The sequence below is a fragment of the Mastigoproctus giganteus genome, chromosome 4 (assembly GCF_048544385.1).
Source record: "Mastigoproctus giganteus isolate SK-2022 chromosome 4, ASM4854438v1, whole genome shotgun sequence".
NCBI classification, from domain to species: Eukaryota; Metazoa; Arthropoda; class Arachnida; order Uropygi; family Thelyphonidae; genus Mastigoproctus; species Mastigoproctus giganteus.
In genome coordinates, this window is record NC_143578.1 from 191,145,747 (window position 1) to 191,170,422 (window position 24,676).

The 24,676-nt window shown below is 36.8% G+C and overlaps 1 protein-coding gene across 1 annotated transcript in view; it reads left to right on the forward strand.

Moving 5' to 3' along the window:
- The window catches only part of LOC150087283 (centromere protein I-like), a 174,649-nt gene that overhangs the window by 16,484 nt on the left and 133,489 nt on the right, over nt 1-24,676 (forward strand). The window contains exon 2 of the mRNA XM_090372436.1: nt 8,163-8,291. Within this exon, the coding sequence (XP_090228562.1) occupies nt 8,163-8,291 (129 nt within the window). The remainder of the gene's footprint in view (nt 1-8,162; nt 8,292-24,676) is intronic.

The window sequence follows — 24,676 nt, forward strand, 5'->3', positions numbered from 1 at the left end:
TTCTATCCTGTCTATCCTTTCTGTACACATTGTACTCCCCAAATTCCAGTTCAGCATTCCTTATATCTGTGGACACCATGTCTCTGCTATCCCAACAATATCCGCCTTTGATGTCTTGACCAACACTTCAAATTAATCAAATTTATTTACTATACTTCTAGCATTGGTATACATGCAAGCATACATGCTCCTACTCCTATTCTTAGTTACCCTAACACATCCCATATACCCACCTATTTCAGGATGACTGCCATCCGTCCCTGAAACCCCCAACACCCCACACTCCAGGTCGCTACTTATTCTAATAGAAGTTGTGCAAGAATCACCTTCAACTCTGCCTACGGCTACTGTTAAACTATTAGTCTTTGTATCCCCCCAACCAGCAGTTTTCCGACCCACCTAACACTGCCTTGATAGCATCAGCAAATATTCTTGCACCCTTTCTATTTAAGTGTATCCCATCCCTATAGAAGCAGTCTCTCCTGTTAACAAGTTACAGTCTTTTGCTGAAAAAAATTCTACCCCTTGAGCCTTGCACATTCTTTCCAGGGCCGAATTGATCGACAAGGCTCTCATCATATACTCCCTTCTATCGTGTGTGGGCAGAATTGCAGACACTTTCAAATTCAACCCTAATTCTCGGCTTTTGTTCAACAGTGACCTGTACTTGTTAAGTAATTCTGCCAGTCTCCTACTCCTAATATCATTAGTGCCAACGTATACAACTATATCACCTTTTGTGCCCTTAAAAGATGATATCCGCTCTACGTCATCAACCTTTGCCCCTGGCATACATACCCTGGTCCTGTTCCACCTATTCTTTTTACAAAGCATGTTTCCCGTTTCCCTGACAATAGTCTCCAACAACTACTAGGCCTGAGGGACCAATGCATTCTGCCTTGGGGGCTGCCGCTGTGTTGTGTGATGACCAAGTGCTAGCTCTGGCGTTGATGCGGGCAGCTGAGAGCCTGATGGGCCCCTCAATTTAGATCTTTCGAGGGCATCCACCCTGTCCTTCAAACTCTCATATAGGCCCATAACAATTCTGAGTTGTCGCCTGATTTCCTTACATCGCGCACACACAAAGACATCCCCCATGGCAATGTCATGTTCCGTTCCAGAGAGTTCAGCAAACATTTCACATGTTGCACATTTTTTTAGGCTGTGATGCGTTGGAAAATCGCCCCCCTCAGTTCTCCCCCGAGTCACAGCACTCCTGCCACTTTGAGCCCGTTGCTTTGCTGTTCTAGTTTGGGGCATGATACTTTAAATTCATAAAATCAATAAATTAAATTAATTAAATGTCAATACTAAGCTATTCAATGGAAACAGTGAAGCGTTATATGTTAAAGCTACCTAACTACCTCAATTAAAAATTTGAATTCCCTACCACTATATACAAAAACAATGGCTGCAAGATTCGAACGAAATAACGGTTATTAAGTATTACGTATATCTACAAAAACTGTTTATCTAAATTAAAATAAAAATAACCAGCGTAACTATAACTATAAGACTACGTATTAAGTACAATATAAAATAACAATTATGTAAATAAAAAGACAAACACTTATCATTTTTTTCGGAGCCTGCAACTGACAGCTGTAATTTTTAAAGAGAGTCAGCTCCCTCTCTTTAAATGGATGGCCATTGCACAAAAAAGAGGTAACTGAAAAGTTGCTGGAGGAGCCTTCATCCTGCAGTGGATTGAAAATGGCTGTGATGATTATGGCATTAGGGGCAAGTTGCTGCTATGGATAAAGGGATGGTTGAGTGGGACAAGACAGTGGTAATTAATGGACATTGCTCTGCATGGACTAATGTTATTAGTGGAGCCCCCCCAAGGGTTTGGTGTTGTGCCCATTGTTGTTTTATATATTTATCTGTGATATTGATGAAGGCATAGACTTAAGCCTATGCCTTCATCAATATCACAGATAAAGGCATAGACTTAAGTGTCCAAATTTGTAGATGGTACAAAAAGTTGGCAGGGTGTTTAATGACAGTATGCTACTGCAACAGATTCTAGAAAGGTTAGGCAGAGGGGATGAGAAATGGCAATTGAAGTTTAATATTGATAAATGCATAGTACTGTATGTGGGTAGCAGTAACCCCTGAGTAACGTACCAACTGTGTGGTACTACACTTAAGGTGGTAGAAAATGAAAAAGACCTGGGAGTAATTGTGCAGTCAGATATGAAGTTTTCTGAGCAATGCAGACAGGCTGCCAGGGCAGGTCATGGGGTTTTGTCAATGATATATAGGAATTTTGCTAGCAGGGAAAAGGAGGTGATTATCTCTCTGTATAAGGCAATGGTCAGGCCACGCCTTGAGTACTGCGTACAGGTCTGGAGGCCTCATTTTAGGAAGGATGTAGATTTACTTGGGCATGTACAGAGAAGGGCAACAAGATTGGTGAGGGGAATGAAAGGATCCTCTTACCAAGAGGCTTAAGTTCTGCAAATTACAGTGGCTGCAGACTAGGCACCTGCACGGTGATCTGATTGAGGTATATAAGGCATTGAATGGGTTATCTACTGCACTCAGTGTAGTACCACACAGTGGTACTACACTGAGTGCAGTAGATAATGAAAAAGACCTGGGGTTAATTGTGCAGACAGATGTGAAGTTCCCGCATGTGGGGTAGCCAGTGAGAGAAGAGGGTTGCGGGTCACATGGTGCAAGTGGGAGGGGCAATTACATCATTACAAATTACATAGGTAATTTTCTGATTCAATATTGATCAGTGTGTTTCAACAGGTGTGTCTTTTACGTGGAAAAGATGACTTACTCTATAATACATCCGCAGGGGTGGGCGAGCGTAGCCCCCTAGTAAAATATTAAGAAAGTTCTTTGACTATGCTGAATATCACTGAAAAAGATATTTCTTCAGAAGATGTGAGGAAATGCAAAAGATGAACTGATCAACAGTCTGACCACAAAATCATATCATACACTGTGGTGTGTAATTTTTTTCCTTTTTTTATGCTAATCTGTTTAAGAAAGATTCAGCAGATTTGTCAGCTTTCTGAGAAGGAGTTAGCATTAGTAGAGGCATATGATGCAAGAAAGCAAGATTATACAGCATCAGCCAAAAAAAAAAAAAAAAAAAAATGTCATTTCACCATTCATTTACTCTAAACGTTTATTCCGTTCTTCCTTGAATTTATTTACGCTATCAACTTCCACAATGACAGATGGAAGTTTAGTCCAGCAATTAACTACCAGCTGGGTAAAGGCAAATTTCTGCACATCTGTTCTACAACTGTCTTTTCTCAATTTGAATTTATGCATCCTCAGGTTCATAATATGAGCAAGAAGAAGAAGAATCCCATCACCATTGAGCTTGTTCAAACCATTCAAGGCCTTTTACACCTCAATTAGATCACCTCGCAGGTGTCTAGTCTCCAGACACTTCAATATGCAGAATTTAAGCCTTTCTTGGTAAGAGGATCCCTTCGTTTGCCTCACCAATGTTGTTAGCATTATTAGCATTAGTAAAGACGTATGATGCGAGAAAGCAAGCTTATACAGCATTGGCCAAAAAAAAAAAAAAAATTCTCATTTCACCCACCCACTTGCTCCAAATGTGTCTAGTTCTGCCTTGAATCTATTTAAGCTATCAATTTCTACAATGACAGATGAAAGTTTGTTCCAGCAATTAATGACCTGCTGGCTAAAGGCAAACTTCCCCGCATCTATCTTACAACTGTCTTTCCTCAATTTGAATTTATGCTCTCTCATGTGATTATTCTGAGCAAGAGGAAGAATCCTATCAGCATTGAGCATGCTCAAACCATTCAAGGCCTTATACACCTCAGTCAGATCACCTCGCAGGTGCCTAGTCTCCAGACACTGTAATTTGCAAAACTTAAGCCTTTCTTTGTAAGAGCAACCCTTTGTTCCATTCACTAATCTTTTTGCCCTTCTCTTTACTTGTTCCAGCAGCTCTACATCTTTTTTAAAATGAGGCCTCAAGACCTGTATACAGTACCCAAGGTGTGGCCTGGCTATTGCCTTATACAATGGATAATCACCTCCTGATCTCTGCTAGAAAAATTCCTGTATATCATTGATAAGACACGATGAGCTACTCTTGCAGACCATCTGCACTGCTCAGGAAACTTCATATCTGACTGCACAATTACCTTGCCGGCACCTCTGTAGCCAGGTGGGAAGGAGCAGCAGTGCGTAGCACATGCTTCTTGATTAGACCGGGGTTCGAGCCCATCATCACCAAATACGGAGGATGTGGAAAGGTCAGGGAATGACCACCGCATATCCCGGAGCAATATGGCCTTAGTTGCTAATGCTCCTAAAATCCAAAAATAACAAATAACAATAGCACAATTACTCCCAAGTCCTTTTCATTCTCTTCTACTGTCAGTGTAGTACCACACAGTTGATACTTTTCTCTGGAGTTACCTTCCCATATGCAGTACTTTACATTTGTCAATGTTGAACTTCCGTTGCCACCTCTTAGCCCATCTGCTCAAATTTACTAGATCCTGTTGCAGCAGTATACTGTCATTAGTGTCATTAACAACCCTGCTGACCTTCGTATTTTCTGCAAACTTAGACATTAAGCCTGATATACCTTCATCAATATCATTAATAAATACAGAAAACAACAGTGCACCCAACACCGAATCCTGGGAGACTCCACTAATAACATTAGTCCATGAAGAGCAGTGTCCATTGATTACTATGTGAATTTTTTTTTTTTTTTTTGACTGATGCTGCATAAGCTCATACATTTGCCTTCTTGTATCACATGCCACTACTAATACTACTGTAACACACGGCAATGTATACTACATGGAAATGAGGGAAACCCCTGGTGCCATTAAACCCTAAACACACTTTATACTTTCCATATTATGAATGTGAATTTACCCGTTTCTACCTGTTTACACCAATATTTTCTTAAAGAGTCAAATTTTGTAGGCATTTTCAATAAGGCAAGGAGTGAAAATTGTGATTTCTTTTTTTACATTTTTTTGATTTTATTTATTTTTATTATTGTTGTGAAAATAAATTGCAAAATACTTTTTTTAAGTTTATTTCATGTGATTAACCCAGAAAATATCATTTTGCGTTCAGGTATAAAATATATTAAATTTGAACATTTTGTAAGGTGATGTGATAATTCTGTTGAGCAGTTTATGTACAGTATTGTAATTTTGTAATACGGTAGTAAATATAATTTTATAAAAGTCCTCGTTTTTAAAACCGAAAACGTCCTAGGTTTTTTTCTGTTTTGTTTTGTACTATCTTTTGAATTTTAGATCTGTTAAACCTAACCTAATTTTACCAAATAGTAAATAGGACCAAATTTAAAACTTTAGTCGAATAATAAGTTATAATGAACTATAAATGTGAACCCCAGGGGCTCACATCTAGTGAGTATGGGCTTCGCAAACCCAAGGTCCTGAGCTGGATGTAATCATTCTTCTCTTTCTCAAGGTAACTTGGGAATGTTTTTTTTTTGGCTAGTGCAGCATAAGCCTCAGGCTTCCTTGCACCATATGGCTAATAATAATAATAATAATTACCACTCTGTCTTCTAATAGCAGCAATTTGCCTCGAATGCCACACTGCTTCAATTTGTGCAGTAGTCTACCATGTGCATCATTATCAAAAGCCTTTCTAAGATCCAAATACAGTAGTTCTCGACTTTATGAGTTAATTCATTCCTAGCACACGCTCGTAAAGTGGCAATTTATTTCCCATAGACATAATGTTAAAAATAGGGGTTACGTTCTCAACAGTGAAATTAGTTAGCTCATTAGTTTATGTTTAAACAATGAAAGAAAAGAAAATGTAGCTTGTAAAATCAAGCAAATTATAATAATAGAGAAATTATTTGACTTACAAATGTTAAAAAATATGTTTATTCTTCATCATCATCATCATTGACTAAACGCACACTCATTGATCACTCATTATTGGCTCGGCACTCATTGGTTTGTTGCATAAGGAGTCGTCTTCTTTAGAAATATTTCAAGAGGCATTTGTTTCCAAGATAATCTTCTCTTTTAATTATAAATTTCACGATTGCATGCATAAGCATTTTTTAATGGCACACACAAATTGCATCTAACATGATTCAGTGGAGTAACAAGTTTACAAAGCTTAAAAAAAAAAGGAACAAAGAGAATATTCTGAAAATTTATCTGTTTTTTATACGATTGAATATTTCAGTAAAGGGGAAAACACATTTCACCATAATAATGTAAAAATGACACAATTCCAGTATCGGTATTTTTGCAAATGCAAGAAGATCGAGTTTACTACCCATTTATAATTGCTTGCAGTAAGTAACAGAAAAGCCCAATAAACTGGAAAGTGCAAATTTTTTTTATTGTTTTATGGTAGTGACCTCCAGAAATGTGCTTTAGAAAAATATCACAAAGGCATTCAAAATTGATTCTTATAATGGAACATATGATGACGATGAAAGTGTAGTGCATTTTAATGATTTCAATTGGAAACTAATACAATTTACAAACCACACTCACGAACTTTTATATGGCCTTAAGGTCCCGCTCGTGACCTTAAAAATGACATTTTATAGAGATAAATACTTAGTTGTGCAGCAAAAATTTCAACTTCCGAGATCTTGAAATGAATTACCAAAAAAACAATGTGTTATTCGGTTTACATTATGATATTTTAACGATACGATGGTGTCTCTGGAACTGATTAATATTGTAAAGCAGGGTACGCTGTATTGTATAGCTATGCACATGGTTTGGAATGTGGTATTTATGAATGTTTAACATTCATTTTTTGCAATTAATGTTCATATTTTCGATTTTGTTGATACTTGATACTTGTGGGAAAAAACTCATAAAGCGAGAACTGCCTGTATATGATATCAAAATTATTATTTTTTGCATCCAGTTCCTTTGTGACCACATCATAGTATCCAATAAAATTGATCAGACAAGACTTCCCCTTAACAAACCCATGCTGTGTCTGAGCTATAGCTGAAGTCTTGTCTAGATGATCCTGCAGTGCTTCTTTAACCAGTGCCTCCATTAATTTCCCTGGATCAGAAGTTAAACCAACAGGTCTGTAATGTAATTACTTCTGTTGCCCTTTGATCCTCCTTTGTGAATGGATGTCACATTTGCACATCTCCAGTCCATGGGTACCTCCCCTGAGTCCAAGGAAGCTCTCATAATTATTATGAGAAGTCCTTCCTTGGCGTCTCATAATTATGAGAGTTTGCTTGCTTACTTCCTTTGCTGCCTTTAATATAACTGGATAGATCCCATCCACCCCAGAATTGTTGCCCTCCTCTGTACTCGTTCTAGCAACTCCTCATTTTTCCTAAAATGATACCTGTAGATCTGTTACCAGTACTCAAGGCATGGCCTGACCATTGCCCTATACAAAGGGATAATCACCTCCTTTTCCCTACTAACAAAAATCCTGTATATCATTGACAAGACCCCATGACCGGCTCTGTCAGTCTCTCTGTATTGATCACAAAACTTCTTATCTGACTGCACAGTTACCTCCAGGTCTTTTTCATTCTCTACCACTGTCAGTGTACCATAATACAGTTGAGTTATGGTAGATTGTATGAAAGATGAAGGAAAATGACATGCATAATTTTAAAAAATTCAGTCAACCAGTCAGAAACTTAAAAGTATGTAATTCTTTATTTATTAATGACAAAATTGATGTCATGATTTGTGTGAAAAATATACAAGTTTTTAAAAATTGTCTGTTATTTTTTCTTAGATTATTTATTTAAAATATTTTTTGTAAAGATTATTAGTTATAAATAATTTATAAATAGCTCTCTGTGGTCACCTTTTTCTTGGTGTTTGAAGGACTTACTGAGAATCTGTAGTAGCTATCCTTATAGCTGGATATGATACCCTTTGCTCTATTGATAAATAAAGCAAAGGGTATGCATTTAATAAAGCATCTCTAGTCTGTCCACATTTCTTATTCAAAAATAAGAGATTAATATTTATTATAAAAAAATTATACTGTATTATGATGAAAATTTCTTCTTTTGTTATTTGGGAGCTGGAGTATGCTTTGTAGTTTGATATAGCTTTATTAATCAGAAAAGGATAATTTAATTTCTTTTTAAATAATATTTTCACTTAAGAAGGTTATTTTTATTATTATTCTTTTAGATGGAGCAAGAACTAATCAGCTGCAAATACTTAAGCATTTAACAATTATTGAGAAATTCAGCTTCACCCTGGGACTCTTGCCTGTAAACATTGTAAGGCTTATAAATGTTATTGGAATTCAGAAATTTAGTAAGTCTCCCTTTCCCTAAATTTGATTTTTCAAATAAATTATTTGGTGTTCAAAATTAGGATACGAGATTTTAGTGGTGGGTGAGCAAGGGGGATACTGTTAATTCTCTCTCTCTCTCTCTCTCTCTCTCTCTCTCTCTCTCTCTCTCTCTCAGTATTTGATAGTATGAACCAGAGCTATAATGCTCAATAAGTTCTATGTTGATATCAATAGTTGTAGAAGAATGAGAAGTTTACCTCAATATGATACGTAGAACACTTCCGTATGATAATCTCCAAAAATTAAAACGAAAACATTTAAAAAAATCGAAAATCTTACATTACAGTAAGAAATAATTAACAATAATTAAAAATCAATTTAATGCAATTAAAAATTAATATAACACAATTAAAAAATTGATTTAACGAAAAAAATTGCAAAACGATTTTCCTTCCTGAAGCTGACAATGCTTTTTGACCGTATGTCGTGATCACAGGAATGAAAAATCCGAATAGGGGTGAGCATGGAACTTAAATAGGGATTATTTGTCTTTGCTCATGCACATAAAGGATCACGAGTCAGAGATTAGATGTGGCTGGCGAACATCAACAGAATTTTCATGTAATTTAATTTCCACGGGTTCTGCAATTAATAGTCTCGTATAATTGCGTTGGACACTAAGTATTTTGGATTCGTTAAATAAAAAAGTATGTTTTTCATAAACGGCACGAAAGGCTAAATCTGACACTGTTGAATTAGAAGCACAAACTGAGGCTGTATGTTGATTAAAACAAATTCAGAGGAAAATCCCGTAGAACCATAAGGCGAGTCGCAGTCACCACAAGAAACGTTGTTTACTAGGTCATTTATTTGTGTTGCGAATGAGGAAAGAACTGAGCAATTGTTCAGTATAGTGTGTAATTTCCGTATTGGCCTGGCTACAATTTTAAATTCGGTATCTTTAAAGAATCTGTTAAGTTGTTTGTGCCACTGTTCAACATGTGGGAGAGAAATAAAGTATTTTTTGGTTGGTGTATTTTTTTGTATTCTATTCTCAGCTTGTACCCTAATTCTGTCTATTGTAGCAAGTGGGTAACTCCTGTTTAAGAATCTGTTGGTTAATATTTGTGTTTCTGAGCCCAAAGCAGATTCCGTTATTGAATATTTATAAGCATTTAGAAATTGATTAAAGATAATTGAACTTTTGTAGGTGAACTGGTGATAGCTGTTAAATTGGATTTTATTCGGGATGTGAATAAAATCCAGTTTAACATCTATCGTAAACCTACAAACACCAGTATGCTTCTGCATTATAACAGCTATCACAGCTTGCAATTTGTGCGGTTGGAACTTTAAAAAAAAAACATTAAAATTTTATTTGAATACATGGAACACGTACATTGCAGTTATGCAAACAGTATATGATAATGTTAATATTTTATGTCATATTAATGAATAAACAACACACACACTTTGATATATATATATATATATATATATATATATCAATGTATAGTAGTAAATATTTAATATAATATTAAACTGTTAAGAAGCAAAATAAGAAGAAAAAAGGAAAATAACCAATGTTATCATATGCCTAATGCTCCAAAACACACAGCGCAGCAGTAAACGAAGCAAAAGGATATAAATAATGTGTGGTTTGTAACGTAAATAAAGTATCTGTGAAAATGGAAATGAAAAATACACGAAGTGCCTGAACTAAGAGAAGTTAAAGGGCTAGTAGAAACTGGAAGTGAAAGTAGTGGGGAAAAAGTGAAAGAATTTTAAAAACCTAGTCCAAAAATGAACTGGGACCGAGGAAGCAAACAATATACAAAAATAATTTTATACAAATAAATAAAAAATAATAAATAACACTGTATTCAGATATGGAAGGGCAATTTTAGCAAGAGGTTGAATCAAGGGATGGCAAATATGCAAAATCTGAATACAGTAAATAAAAAGATGATATATAGCCAGGAATTTCAACAGGGGACTACTCCTTACTGTGTAACAGGCACTGCGTTTCCAAACTTGTCTATAGTATCAGAAAAAGGGTGGGAGCAAAAATGCGACTTTATCGTTAATACTAACAGACAAGGTAGTCCCAACACAGTGAAAAAATTAAGTTAATAATGTAATTTTTAAATTTAATACAAATTTACAAAATTGTAATGTGAAATATAATATAAATGTTTGTACCATGCGGAAGGGGTAAAAAGTAATTAAATTAACGTGGTTAAAAAATGTAAAAATTCAAATATACGGCTGAGAAATTTGATCCAAAAGTGTGGACAAGCAAATGGTATAGGGAATGGTAAAATTCTTGGGGTGGGGAAGGGGAGAAAATGATGGTCAAAAGAAGGCGAAAATATCGATAGGACACAGGATAGTTGGAGCGTTTGTATCACCCTTGTATTACACTAATAGTTTTACAAACAGGAAAAAAATAGAAAAAGACAGTATAAAGATAAAAAGTGTAAAAAAAGTCATTAAAAATACTGAACTTACTGGGTGTATAAGGCCAACCTTATACAGAGTGTCTCAAAAATATTGGTACAAACGTTTAGGGAAGGTAGGTAACATTTAAAGGAATGTGAATCGCATGGGAACCCATAACTGGAAACGTCACCGTAAGTCGGTACATGGTGCTGTTCATCAGTTCGCGAGAGGAGAGGGAAAATTTCTGGTTTACTCATTCAAGCAGTAGTCGCCACACAAAGAGCATGCATCGATATACGAACTGTGAGCTGGCAGACATGCACCTAGTGTATGGATTAGCAGAGGGCAATGGACGAGCCACCCAATGAATTTATGGAGAACACTTCCCAGACGGACATGTACCGGACCACCGTTTGTTTGTGCGTGTGCATCAAAATTTGTGCGATTATGGGTCATTTAGAGGTAACAGGAATAGTGCGGGCAGACCACGTTTGATGCAAACTCCTGCCATGGAAGAAAGTGTGTTGAATGCCATCCAGAATAATCCTACTACCAGCACATGTGCTGTTGCCTTTGCCTTAGGAGTGTCTCGTTGCAGTGTACAGCGTGTCTGGAATGACGATTCCTTACACCCCGTTCATCTCCAAAGGGTTCAGTTACTGCTCCCCCAAGATCATCCTGCTCGTGTGGCTTTTGCGCAGTGGTTTCTCCAAGAAAGTGTTCAAGACTTGAATTTTCCAGCCTATGTAGTAGCACTCAAGGAGCGTGTGCTACTGCACTCCTGCTCCTAACCACTCGGTTACGGAAGCCTCCAGTTTAATATTACTACTATTTAATTAAGCTTTAGCCTTCTGCTGCTTTGCATGGTGCTATTCTTAAACAACATCTCCTCAATAGCTATTCTGCTATATGGTTCTGACATTTACGCATCTTGCCTTATTTAATTTTTCCTTATTTGCATTAAGAGTACAACAGATATGAATATGGTGAGTCAACACTGTCACCTCTAGTTTCACTAGAAAATGTGTTCCGTTCTGTCTTGCTCCTGAGGATGATCTGTCAAATTTTTCACAGGAGAATCATACTTTTGGCATTGACTTGTTCAATTCCATCTTTCTTAAACATGAAAGTAATCTTCATATACTAAATCACATTCCTTCTTTCTCTAAGTGCAAAGATAAACATTGTCTTACCTGTCCTGCCATGGACAACCCTGAACCCTCCCATTGCCTTAACTCCACCCCTTTTTGTAAAACAAAAAACGTTGTCTATCTCCTAACATGTACAACTTGCAACATCAAATATGTAGGACAAACATCTAATTCTTTAAACATCAGAATAAATGGACATAGATCAAAAAGTAAAAATCTTTCTTTAGGCAATAACAATGATACAGACTTTGAACTGCTCCACTTCCATCACCATAATTTCAGTAATACTATGATTAAAATCTCAGCTATCATAGAAGCTAAGCACAAAAGGGTAATACAGTAAACCCCCGCTATTCGCGGTATCTGTATTCGCGGTTTCGCGTATTCGCGGTCGCTGATTTAAACCTAAAAAAATGTGAATTTTAAAGCGCCGGAACATTTTCCGCCATGAAAAAAACATGGGTGTGGCTAAAATCATTTTGCCCAGTCCACAGAGTAGTACAGTCAGTCGTCTTATAACACGTGTTTACACTACACTAATTCAATCTTACACAATTTAGGGGAACGATATTGTATATAACACGAACTGAATTCGCATATGCACGATTCGCCTTTGTGTTTACAAGAAATGGCAGTCGAACGCGGAATCACCCCAACTGAACGCAACACGATAGAAATGAAGAGAAGATTCTGAAAATGTATTTATTTTTTTATAGCAGTGAAGGGGAAACACATTTCACCATAATAACTTAAAAACCAACACAATTACAGCTATCGGTATTATCGCAAATGCAATCAGATAGAGTTCACTACCAGTTTATAACAGATTCCACTAGCAGGAACGCAACTGGAAATTGTTTTTATTGTTTTATGGTAGTAACCCCCAGAAATGTAAAATGTGAGCTAGTGAGGTGTTAATAGAGTTGTCTCTGCCTTTATGGTGTTGTTTATTCGTTTTGCTACACGCTCACAGCTTTATGTGTATCAAGTGTGCCTCCTCATTTTGTAATTGTGCTTTATTCTCTAAAAATGAGTAAAAATAACTTAAAAGGTGTAAAAAGGAAGTGTCCTGCGCTCAATGGGTGGGGGGTGACAAAATCGCGAGCGCGGATGTTTCAAGCTAATCCTTGTTCAGTATGTGTAATGCGCTTGTCATAGAAGGTTTCATCTCTTGCTTTTAATTGATACGTTTACAAAAGTGAAAAATCTACCATTTTGCAGTGTTTTGATGTAAACAGACTTTTTCGAGCGTGTTAAAGTTAAAAGAAAGTGATTTTATTGTAGACAAGTTCTTTTCTAATCCTACAAAAATATGGCCGCGAATAAAAAGGGAACTGTGAAAAGATCAAAGAAGGTGATGACATTAGCGAGTAAAATTGAATTGTTAGACAAAATTTCTAATGGTGAAAGTGTCTCCTCAGTGGCAAAACATTATAAAATCAATGAGTCAACGGTACGATCAATCAAGAAATCGGAAGAAAAAATCCGCCGTAGTGTCCGTGAAAACGCGCTAATTGCATCAAAAATTTGCTCTATAACTCGTGATGTGAAATTAGAAAAAATGGAAAAGGCTTTAAATCTGTGGATAGAAGACCGAACTCAAAATAAAATTCCGTTAAGTTCACTTATCATTCGTGAAAAGGCAAAACACCTTTATCAACACTACACTTTAGTGAAACTGGTGATAGCACTCGCGGGATAAGTTTTTTAGCCAGCAAAGGCTGGTTTGAAAGATTTAAAAATCGATATGGTTATTTTTCGCCCAGCAACCCATGTTCTTGATATGTTTTTGAAAGGTTTCTTTAAAATGTCTAATAAATATGTACAGTATTACATTTAATAAATTGTTTCTTATTTTCATTTCGATACCTTATGCTTTTTTTTTTTTTTATGTACTTACTCTCTACGTTTGTCTATGTACATAGTCATATTATGTAGGTAAATACACATAATACGTACAGACAAAATTTTAGACTAATTTTTGTTATATATTTCATACTTTGGAACGGAACCCTTTTATTACCATGGGCGCCATAACTCAGTATTCGCGTTTCAGTATTCGCGGAATTTCTCAGGAACGTAACCCCCGCGAATAGCGGGGGTTTACTGTACTATGAAAGCATCTTTGTGTATTCACAAATCACTATACCCACATGGTCTAAACAATAAATTCTTCAGTGAAATTGTCTGCAGCAATAGATCTTTGAACACCGAGCACTGTATCTACAAATTATTTAACCTCAGTCATATTTTAAAAAACAAAATTCACAGACATGCTCGTGGTAGCAAAAAACAAAAACCATATGAAAATATCAAATTCAACTTCTCTAATATCCTAAGTTCATGGGACCATACGACCTTGATTTGCATAATATTTACCAATTTCTTTTTAGCATTAAAAAGCCTGTTCTTAAAGCACTTGTCTCATTCAGCCATGAATTCACCACCATACAGCTTAAACACATAATAAAAGACATCAATCTCTTTAGAAATGGAACTGTTACTTCTCACCACATTGAATATTGTAATATTATATTTCTCCTTAAATGGTTTGACAATATACCATGGTCCTCTATTCTAAACAAACACAATAACCTATTGCCTTTCAGCAACCGTTATAAATTTGATATACATCACTATTTCAATTATGACCCTCCATTAGGTTTAAAAATCTGTAACTACAAACAACTTGCCACTGATTTAGGTAATATTTCGCTTAATGATCTCCCATGCCATTGCAATAATCCAGTTTATGCTCCTTTTGTGGATCAATATCATGGACATATCATAACTGGAAATCTAAACATCATAAATGAAAATAATCTAAAAACAGGTATGAGTAATGGGTTCAAATTCAGACCCATTAACCGAGTTAATCTTAATAACATCAACAAAAAACTATATCTAGACCTTATTCATTTTGCTAACAAGCTTGCTTATAAATATACCTTTCCACATGAAGCTTTTCAAAACTGGATAACCATTATCTATCAAGACATCAAAAAAGCTATTGCCAAGTCCTACAAACTTTACAATAATCACTACACTCCATTCTGCAATCTGAAAAAACATATTTTAGAATTACAGGACAATTTTATTATCACCCCAGTTGACAAAGCATCCAACAACTTTTCTATATTTTGCAAACAATTTTACTTCAACCAACTAAAAACTGAAATAGAGAATAGTTCCACTTATACACCATGCAGTCTCAGTCCTGCTTCCACAATAAAAAAGCTTATAGCTTTACATAAATGAAGGGCAGATACACATCGCATGCTACACTGATTCTAAAATGTAATGGATGTGCAATTGCAGACCCAACTGCAATTGTGCAGACACTAGGGGAGACATTTGCTGAAGTGTCTTCCGAAACATCTACCTCCCTAATTTTCTGGCCCTCAAACAAAAAGTTGAAAAGCAACATTTGACGTTGTCTTCAAATAATTGAGGCATAAAATCAGCCCTTTTCACAGAATGGGAAATAAAAGCAGCTATCTATCTCCCACTCCCAGGCGAGTGCTGTTTGACCAGATAACATCCATTATGAAATGATTTAAACATCTTTCATCTGAATCTGTGGATAGGCTGCTCTGTCTGTATAACAAAATCTATCTTGAAGACCAATTTCTAGACTCCTGGCATAAGGCAATTGTGCTTGTCCCCGAGCCAGCCAAAAATTTCCAAACAATTGCTGCTTGGTTGACAAGCTGCTTGTGCATGATCTTGATAAGGATGGTAATTGCCCACCTCATGTGATATTTAGAAGCAGATGACCTCCTTTCCAGAATACAGTGTAGCTTCTGAAGGAACAGGTCAACACTTGACATTTAATAAGATTGGAAATGTCTGTTTGAGATGCTTTCCTCAAACACGACCCCCGTGGTGTCACTTTTCTATGAAATGGCTTGGAGATTGGTAATTTTTAAAAGATATCTAAAATCTTGGTCTTAGGGATCATCTAGTCCTTTTTATTAAAAATATTTTGTTAAACTGCTCATTCCAAGTTTGTATGGGGTCTGTTCTCTCTCTCATTTTGCTGAGAGAAAGGAGTTCTCCAAGAGTCAGTTCTAAGTGTTATGCTTTTTGCTATCAAAGTTAATTCTATTACTGAACAACTTCCTCCAACAGTGAAAAGTGCCCTATTTTTTGATGATTTTGGTATCTTCCCTTAGTCATGTAATACGAGGGTCATTGAAAGACAATTGGGCTAAGGTAAAGAAAGCCAACATGAGAACGACGAGAAACGTCGGATAACTTATGTGGAAAATTAGTTTCCCAACACCGGACTCTAGCACTGCTCGCTCGGTAAACAGATGGTAGATGTTATCAGTCTGGAGCCGAAATCGAGAAGGATATATTGATTGACAGGTAGGCGTGGCAAACAATGAAATGATTAGTGGTGGGCATGACAGATGACAAGCTACTGTATAGTCATTGGTTGGCATTATAATATGTATTTATGAGTAAAGAATGTTTGTTGTTGTTTGGTTTTTAGGAGCATTAGCAACTAAGGCCATATTGCTCCGGGAATATGCGGTGGTCCATTCCCTGACCTTTCCGTATTTGGTGGTGACTGAGTAAAGAATGGTGCATAATAGTTTTTGTGATGAACAGTAAACAGGTAATAGTAGTGATGAAACTTAAATATGGAAGAAATTTGTAAGGAAAATAAAATGGTTGATTTTTTGAAGAAAACTAAATTAATAAAAGTTTTATTCTGTTCAGTTTTATGTTCTTCATTATGTTTTTTTTTTTTTTTTTTTTTTTTTTTTTCATTATTAAAAGCAGATTTTTGGAGTTCATGAGTGTTTTTACTATATTGTTGATTTAGGTTTGGTTACGAAAAAAGGAAAAGGTTTCATTTTTTTTTGTTATATTTCGTAACCTGACCTTAAATGGTAGGTTAGGAAATAATAGAAAAGGTTTCCTTATATTTCGTGATTTTCTATTATTAGGAAATAATAGGAAAAGAAAGAAAGATATTATATATATATATATATATATATACATATACATACAGGTAGCCCTCATTTTGCGCCGTTCCGATTTGTGCCGATTCGTAATAGCACTGGTCACTAACCACAAGGCCATTTTTATTTTTATCTATTTATTTTTGCAATTTTTTTTATAAATTGAAAGTTTAAAATCGTCAGACAAAATTTATGGGCATCGTACTGTACTATGTATCATGCACTGTTCACGTGATCAAGAACAATTGAACTAATCAGCAATTAGCGTGTCCGTATCAGAGATGAAAAACTTCCCGCCCTCAAAGTAGCCACTTGTGGAAGCAGGAGGTAAAGCATTCAGTTTGTTATTTGCGCCATGTACACGTGTTGGAAATTTATTACTAATTGTGCTATTAATAAGTTAAATACATAATCATTAATAGTAGTGATATCAGTGTGCAGCTTTTGCCAGTCATGTTATTAATTTTTTAATTTAATTAGAATAAAGAGCAACAACGCTGTATTAAAAGAAGTTCAGTGAATACTAGTGAAAATGAGTGTGAAAAAGGCACGTCGATCTATTACCTTGGAAAATAAGATGAAGGTTATTCGGAAGATGGAAGCTGGTGAAAGCCTCCCTAATGTGTGTAGGGCTATGAATATACCTCCATCGACTGTTACTACAATTATGAAGAATGCTGATAAAATAAAACAATAAATTCAAAGTGCTACAAGAGTAAGTGCTACACAAGTTAGTTACAGCAGAAATAAGCTTTTGGAAAAAATGGAGCAATTGCTGACAATTTTGGTCGATAATTTGAACCAAAAAAACATTCCCTTGATCCAAGCTGTAATAACTGAAAAGGCTAAGTCAATTTTTGAAGACTTAAAGAAGAAAGAAGGTCAGTGCAATGAAATATTTTTGGCTAGCAAGGGATGGTTCATGAGATTTAAAGCAAGAGCCAAATGCAGAAGTGTGAAAATTACTGGCGAGGCAGCAAGTGCAGATGTTGAGGCGGCTGCCGCATTCCCTGCAGAGTTTCAGGCCATAGTACAGGAGGGTGATTACCCTTCAGATCTCATCTTCAATGTTGATGAAACGGGCCTTTATTCGAAAAAATTGTCCTCAAGAACCTTCATTGCCCATGAAGAAAAGTTGGCTCCTGGATTTAAAACATGGAAAGACAGGCTGACACTTTTGTTGGTAGCAAATGTGCCGGGCAATTTAAAATTGAAGCCAATGTTGGTACACCATGTGTTTTGAAAGGTTTAAACAAAGCCACGTTGCCTGTGTACTGGAAGTCAAACAAGAAAGTTTGGGTGACACAAGGCGTATTCTTAGATTGGTACACCAACTATTTTTGCCCTACTGTTCTCAAATTCTGCAATGACAAAAATTTTCCAAGGCTATTCTTCTTTTGGACAATTCCCCTGGACATCCTACAAATCTGGATGAAGTCAGAACGCCTCTTAAAGTTAATGTTGTTTACATGCCCCCCTAATACAACATCAGTTTTGCAATCCATGGACCAGGGGGTAATAGCTGCCTTTAAAGCTTATTACCTGCAGCAAACATTTACAGAAATGGTGAAAGTTTTGGATGTGTCCAACATTACCATCAGAGAATAGTGGTGGTCGTTTGATATCTTAAAGGGCATCAATCACATTAACACACCCTGGCAAGAAGTGACTGTCAATTGTCTAAATGGAGTGTGGTGTAAACTTCTCCCAGATCTCATGCATGACTTCGGAGCATTCACGCCACAACAGAATGTTGTAGAAGACATCAGCAGGCTAGCACAAGTGACAGGGTTAGAAGTTACAGTTGAAGATGTAACTGATCTCTTGAAGAGTCATGCAGAGACGTTTTCAACTGAAGACCTTGAAGAGTTAGCTGCAAAACTTAGCCAACAGCAGGAGGAAGAGACAGAAGAAGACTCTCCTCTAAAAATTACGAAGACCAGTGATCTACAAAGGATCCTTGCAGGTGTAGAGTTGCTCACTAATGAGCTCTGTGACATTGATCATGACTGAGAGAGGAATACCACAGTTAAAAGGAATGTCCTTTCAACCCTGAACCCGTATTTTGAAATTCTTAAAGAAAGTAAGAAGAAATCCAGGCAATCAACATTTGATCCTTTCTTCAAAAAAACGCAGTCTTCTCAATCAGAGCTGTCAACAGCAGATCCTCAACCAGGGCCTTCAAGGCCAACTAAAACTCTGACAATACACCACTGTAAAAATGTTTTATGTATGTAATTAATTTATTTTTTATTTACATGTACATACATACTATATTTATGGAGGTTAAAAATAAAATGCTTTTTTTTAAAAAAGTTTATTTCTTTGCTTTAAATATACCACTATTGAAAAGGGTAGGTAAAATTTTTGGTGCCCGGAACCTAACCCTGTGATTTCCCATTGACTCCATAACATAAAGGGTTCCATTTGCGCCGATTCAGTTTGTGCCTGTCTTCCCCAGGAACCTAATCCCAGCGTAAATCGAGGGCTACCTGTGTATATACAGCAGGCCCCCCGTTATAACGCGGTTCGCTTTACGCTGATTCACTATAACGCTGTTCTTATATTATAACCCGTATCTGACTATAACGCTGTCCCAGATCACTGTAACGCTCTTTTACAGATTGCATTTTTGGCATATTTAACGAAATTGTTTCATTTAATGGAGTCGATAGCTTGAGAATGAATAGCAATACAGCATTAAAACATTTCCCACGTCAACTTGAGAAATTTTCCCATGCTCGGTGAAATTTTCTCGCACGCTAATTTAATTGCAGTACAGTGACTTGTTACTGTTTGTTATTTTGGTTTTTTTAGGAGCATTAGCAACTAAGGCCATATTGCTCCGGGGATATGCGGTGGTCATTCCCTGACCTTTCCGCATCCTCCGTATTTGGTGAGTCACGATCTCAAACCCAAGTCTAATCAAGAAGCATGTGCTATGCACTGTTGCTCTGCCCACCTGGCTACGGAGGTGCCCCCGTGACTTGTTATGTAGTTCCGAGATCAATATTTTAAAAAATGATCAAGTATATTGCTTGTAATATTTGCGTTATATGCATTTATCCGAAGTCCAGTCATCACTCAGTACAGCATCAGACTTCATGCCGAACGGACAGTTTACTCGAACATTGTATCGTAATTAATGCAACTAATGCAGTTACATTTTCGAAGAGTTAATAATGGCCGATAAGAATGAAAAAGCAACAACGTCTGAGCGCAGTATGAAGACTATAAATGTAAGAAAAAGACTGAATTTGAAAATTAAATTAGACGTTTTGAAGTGAATCGATTCCGGTCAAAGACAAGCGGATGTGTGCCATAATTTAGGACTCGCAAGTTTAACTGTAAGAACAATTATAAAAAAAATAAAGAATTAATTTTAGCAGCGGGAAAGATAGCTGTTCCACTGCAAGCAACTAGGGTTAGGCTGGCTATTAGGATTGAAATGGAAAGACTTTAATTTTATTGAAGATAATATCCAATGCAGAATTCAGTTAAGTTAAATATTATTAAAAAAAAAAAAAAAGAGAGAGATTAGCCAATATGATGATCTGAAGAAAACTCACCTAAAAAAAAAAAAAAAAAATGTGGAACCATTTAAAACTAGTAAGAGCTGGTTGAATGGATTTAAAATCCAGGGAGAAACTGCAAGTGCAGATCAAGGAGCCGAAACTTTCAAAAAAGAACTTGTTAAAATTATTGAAGAGGGTTATTACGTGTTATACTTCTCAACAAGTTTTTAACATAGATGAAGCAGGACTTTTGTGGAAATGAATGCCTAAAAGAAGTTTCATATTGAAAGAAGAAAAAAACATGCCAGGTTTCAAAGCGGCGAAGGATCGGTTAACTTTATTGTTGGGTGGTAACGCTGCGGGTAGGGCTTGCAAACCGGTTTTATAAAACCGGTTAAATCGGTTTTCATATTGAGTTGTTAAAACCGAAACCGAGCTTCTAAAACTGGATTTGAATATTTTCTTAGTTAGCCCTCGAATATAGTTTTTTGTTACGCGCATTTTCTTTTGTTTGTTTGTTTGTTTGTCTGGATCGTTCAACTGCTTTATGTTTTAAACATGTTTTTTATTTTATTTTATGTTTAGGTACGAATCTCATGGGCAAGTGGCCCAAATCTAGGAGGGGTACCTTTTTATCTTCCCACCTGCATCATGGAACAATGCAGGTGTACTCATTTACAACTGAGGTGTAGGTGTATTTAGTGGCAGACGGCACCAGGGATTCCCCCATCTCCGTGTTGCTTTCATTGTGGGTGTACCAGTTCACTGGGAAATGCCAGAGATTTAAAAGTGTGTGGGCTTTGTATCTGTGTGATGTCGTGTACCGTTGTTCATCTGGTCGTTTAGCTGCTGGACCCCTGCTGAGTCCCAAAATTGCCCCACCTTCGCCCCATGGAGGCAGACCAGGAACCCAGTAGTTTTAGTTTCACTCTGGCAGGTCCTGCCACCTAATTTCCTGAGAATTCAGAGACTAGGACCTATAAAAAAAAAAAAAAAAAAATGCACACGTTCTTTTATATGCATGTACGTACAGACAGATCCATATATATGCGATACATATATCCATCATTGTCGGTTTGATGATCGTTAGGTGAGGAGGATAATGCTTACATAATAAAGGCCGAAAGAATGGACGAACGGGAATTTTGGCATAATTAAGTTTTTGTGTGTGGGACATTCGCTACCATAAAGATAGTGGGTGGGAGACTGAAGGCTGGGGGGGGGGTTAAGGCAGAAATATGGGGATGATAGAGTAGGCAACCCCAGAAGTCAGTGAGGCAGGCCCATGCCTCACCAGGAGAAAGTAGGGGGTCACCGGGGGGGGGACCGTCCCGCCACTGGCACAGGGGAGGGGGTGGAAAGGCACCAGGCAAGGGAGCCCAGTGCGATCGCCAACGAGTGTCTGCAGGAGAACTATACAATGACCTTGTTGGTGGTGTCCAATCTGTCCGAGTTGTCATCCTTGGGATCTGGGTCCCGTCCATGTTAGTCCTTTACCTTAGTGTGGTTTATTTCCTAAGCTTTCCAGTTCTCAGTGTGTCTTATTTACATATACCCAGCTGGTGGTGTGTCTAAGTTTGGTAGTCATCTCCATTTGTCTTTCATGGGACATGGGTCCCGTCCATGTTAGTCTATTTTGGTATAGTTTGTTTCCTGAGTTTTCTAATTCTTGGCGGTGGGTCATTTCTGGTGTCCCAGTCCTAGCGAGCTGAAGAACAGATGTTCTTTGGTTATAATGGTAGTGGGTTGTGGGCTGCGGCCATTTGGTTTCTTCTCCTCCTCCTCACGAACAGTGCCTGTGCATAATCCGAGAAGGCTTGATACTTCTCCTTCGTGTCTAGGAGGTGATGTTCTTATCCCTGTGGTAAGTAGTGGATTCTGGTGAGAAAAACACCACGTAGGTCTTCATAGAGCCTGCAGTCATACATTAGGTTCTGCCAGCTCTCCAGCCCCCTGCAAGTGCAAGTTGGATCAACCTGAATCCCAAGTAGAGACAGTTTGGCATTAATCGCTCCGTGTGAGTCGCAACGATAGCGTAAAAGAAAATGCTCAAAATTTCTCCGTTCCATCTATCTTGTTCGCCAGGCAAGTTATGGAACGTGCCTTATTGATGGTTACCCACTAGTAACAGATTCCCTGAATATTTGCATCAAATTTCAATTGTAGAAAGTTTTTTGCTTCTTTATTCCTATTAAATTTGCAATCAAATGTTCTCTAAAAAGCAGCTTCACCAAATTTAGCTTTTATGTAATTTTGAAAATACAATAGATTTAATTGGGGGAAAAAAATTGCAAGTACATAAATTAAAATTTTCTTTCGTGAAAATTTTGAAACTTGCCTCGTTTAGACTCTTCATTCAGTGCTTGCGGAAGTGACGCATAGTATTGTGCCTTTGTTATCTTCAATATTTTTATTTAAAATTGTCGGTGATATAAATTCCTACTAATTAATATTTATTACTCTTAATATGTCTAAGATGAAATCAAATGTATGGAATTATTTTGCTCGAAAAAGCAAAGATGAAGCACAATGTTCGAAATGTCAGAAGATAATGAAGTCGTATGGAGAATCTACATCATCTTTTTTTTTTGATGTTGCATTTAAAGAAAATGCATCAGATTGACATTAAACAAGATAACAGTGAACCTCCCGTAAAAATGGTAAGAACATTAGAAAACTTTATCGTTAAAAAATCAATGGAAGAACAGATTTCAAAATTAGCTGCTTTAGATGGATTTTCTTTTAATTCAATTGCCAAGAGTGAGTTTATACAATCAAGCCTTCACCTTCAGAGGAAGGGCTCCTCCATAGCCAGGTGGGAAGGAGCAGCAGTGTGTAGCACACGCTTCTTGATTAGACCGGGGTTCGAGCCCGTCACCACCAAATACGGAGGACGCGGAAAGGGCAGGAAATGACCACTGCATATTCCCGGAGCAATAGTTGCTAATGCTCCTAAAAACCAAATAACAACAACCTTCAGAGGAATAAATACGATAAATTACCATCAGCCTCAGTGAATGGAATTAAAAATATGGTTCTGAATTATTATAAAACTAAGAAAGAAGAACTCATTCAGCATTTCAAAAATTCATTGGTTTTGGGTGCACGGTATTCATTGACTCTAGACGAATATACGTGTATACAAAATAAAAGGTATATGAATATAAATGTGCATTCAAAAGACACTCATTGGTCGTTAGGTCTTATTGAGATTAATGGTTCACTTCATAGCAGAAGAACTGGGCAAATTGTGAATGGACACTTGAAGGAATTTGGTTTGAACTTGGATGAGGATATTGTTGCCTGCACCACCGATGGAGCAGCAATGATGATTAAGTTTGGCAAGCAAATTACGCCTAATCATCAACAATGTATAGCCCATTGTATACATCTGTCAGTTATAGATGTACTTTATGAAAAAGCAATCAATTATGGTGCCACAGTCTCTGAGTCTCCCAAAGACAATGAAGAAAATGAAAATAATGAAGAAAGTAGTGATAATGAAGAAGTTGAAGAAAGACAGCAAGGCATGCTTTATCAAACCGACTTTACCGATGAGCTCATTTATTTCTTCAATCCAATGGCCAGTATTGCACGAACTATTAACAATGTCAGAAAAATTTGCAAGTTTTTCGAAAATCGCCTACCAAAAATGACATATTATAAAATTTTGTTAATGTAAAATTTAATGGAAAAGAATATAAACTTATATTAGATTTCAAGACTAGATGGAATAGCACATTCTATATGATCGAGAGATTTTTGAAATTGAAAAATTGCGTTCCAAATGTTCTATGTGCAGTACTGTCAACTGAAGCTGTGTCTGACGATGACTGGAAAACACTTGAATTGCTATGTGAAACTTTGCGACCAGTTGAAATGATTCTGAAGGCTATAACCTTAGAAGATGCAGACTTACTTAAAGCAGAGTCTTCAATAGAATTTCTGCTTGCTAAGCTTGATACAGCAGAAAACCCATTTGCTTTAAAGTTTCAACAAAGCCTTTTGCAGCAAGCAAGACGAAATTGCCAAACTGTGGCTTTGCTGAGCTATCTACACAACCCCAAAAAGTTTAGGAAGTAAGATTCAGGTTCAAGAATGTTTGATTTTCCAAGTAAGCAAGTTTTGAAAAAGCATGCTGAAGAGATTTATCAGGAGTCTTAGCGTTGAATGAAGAAACTGAAAATAAACGAACTGTTCTTTTAGAAGAAAACAAAGACTCGTCTAGTTCCGATGTTGGACATACACTCATTCGAGAGTATGATAGTGTAATAAAGAGATTAACTGAAGAGCCTTTAAAATATCCGAGTGAATTGGAAATCAG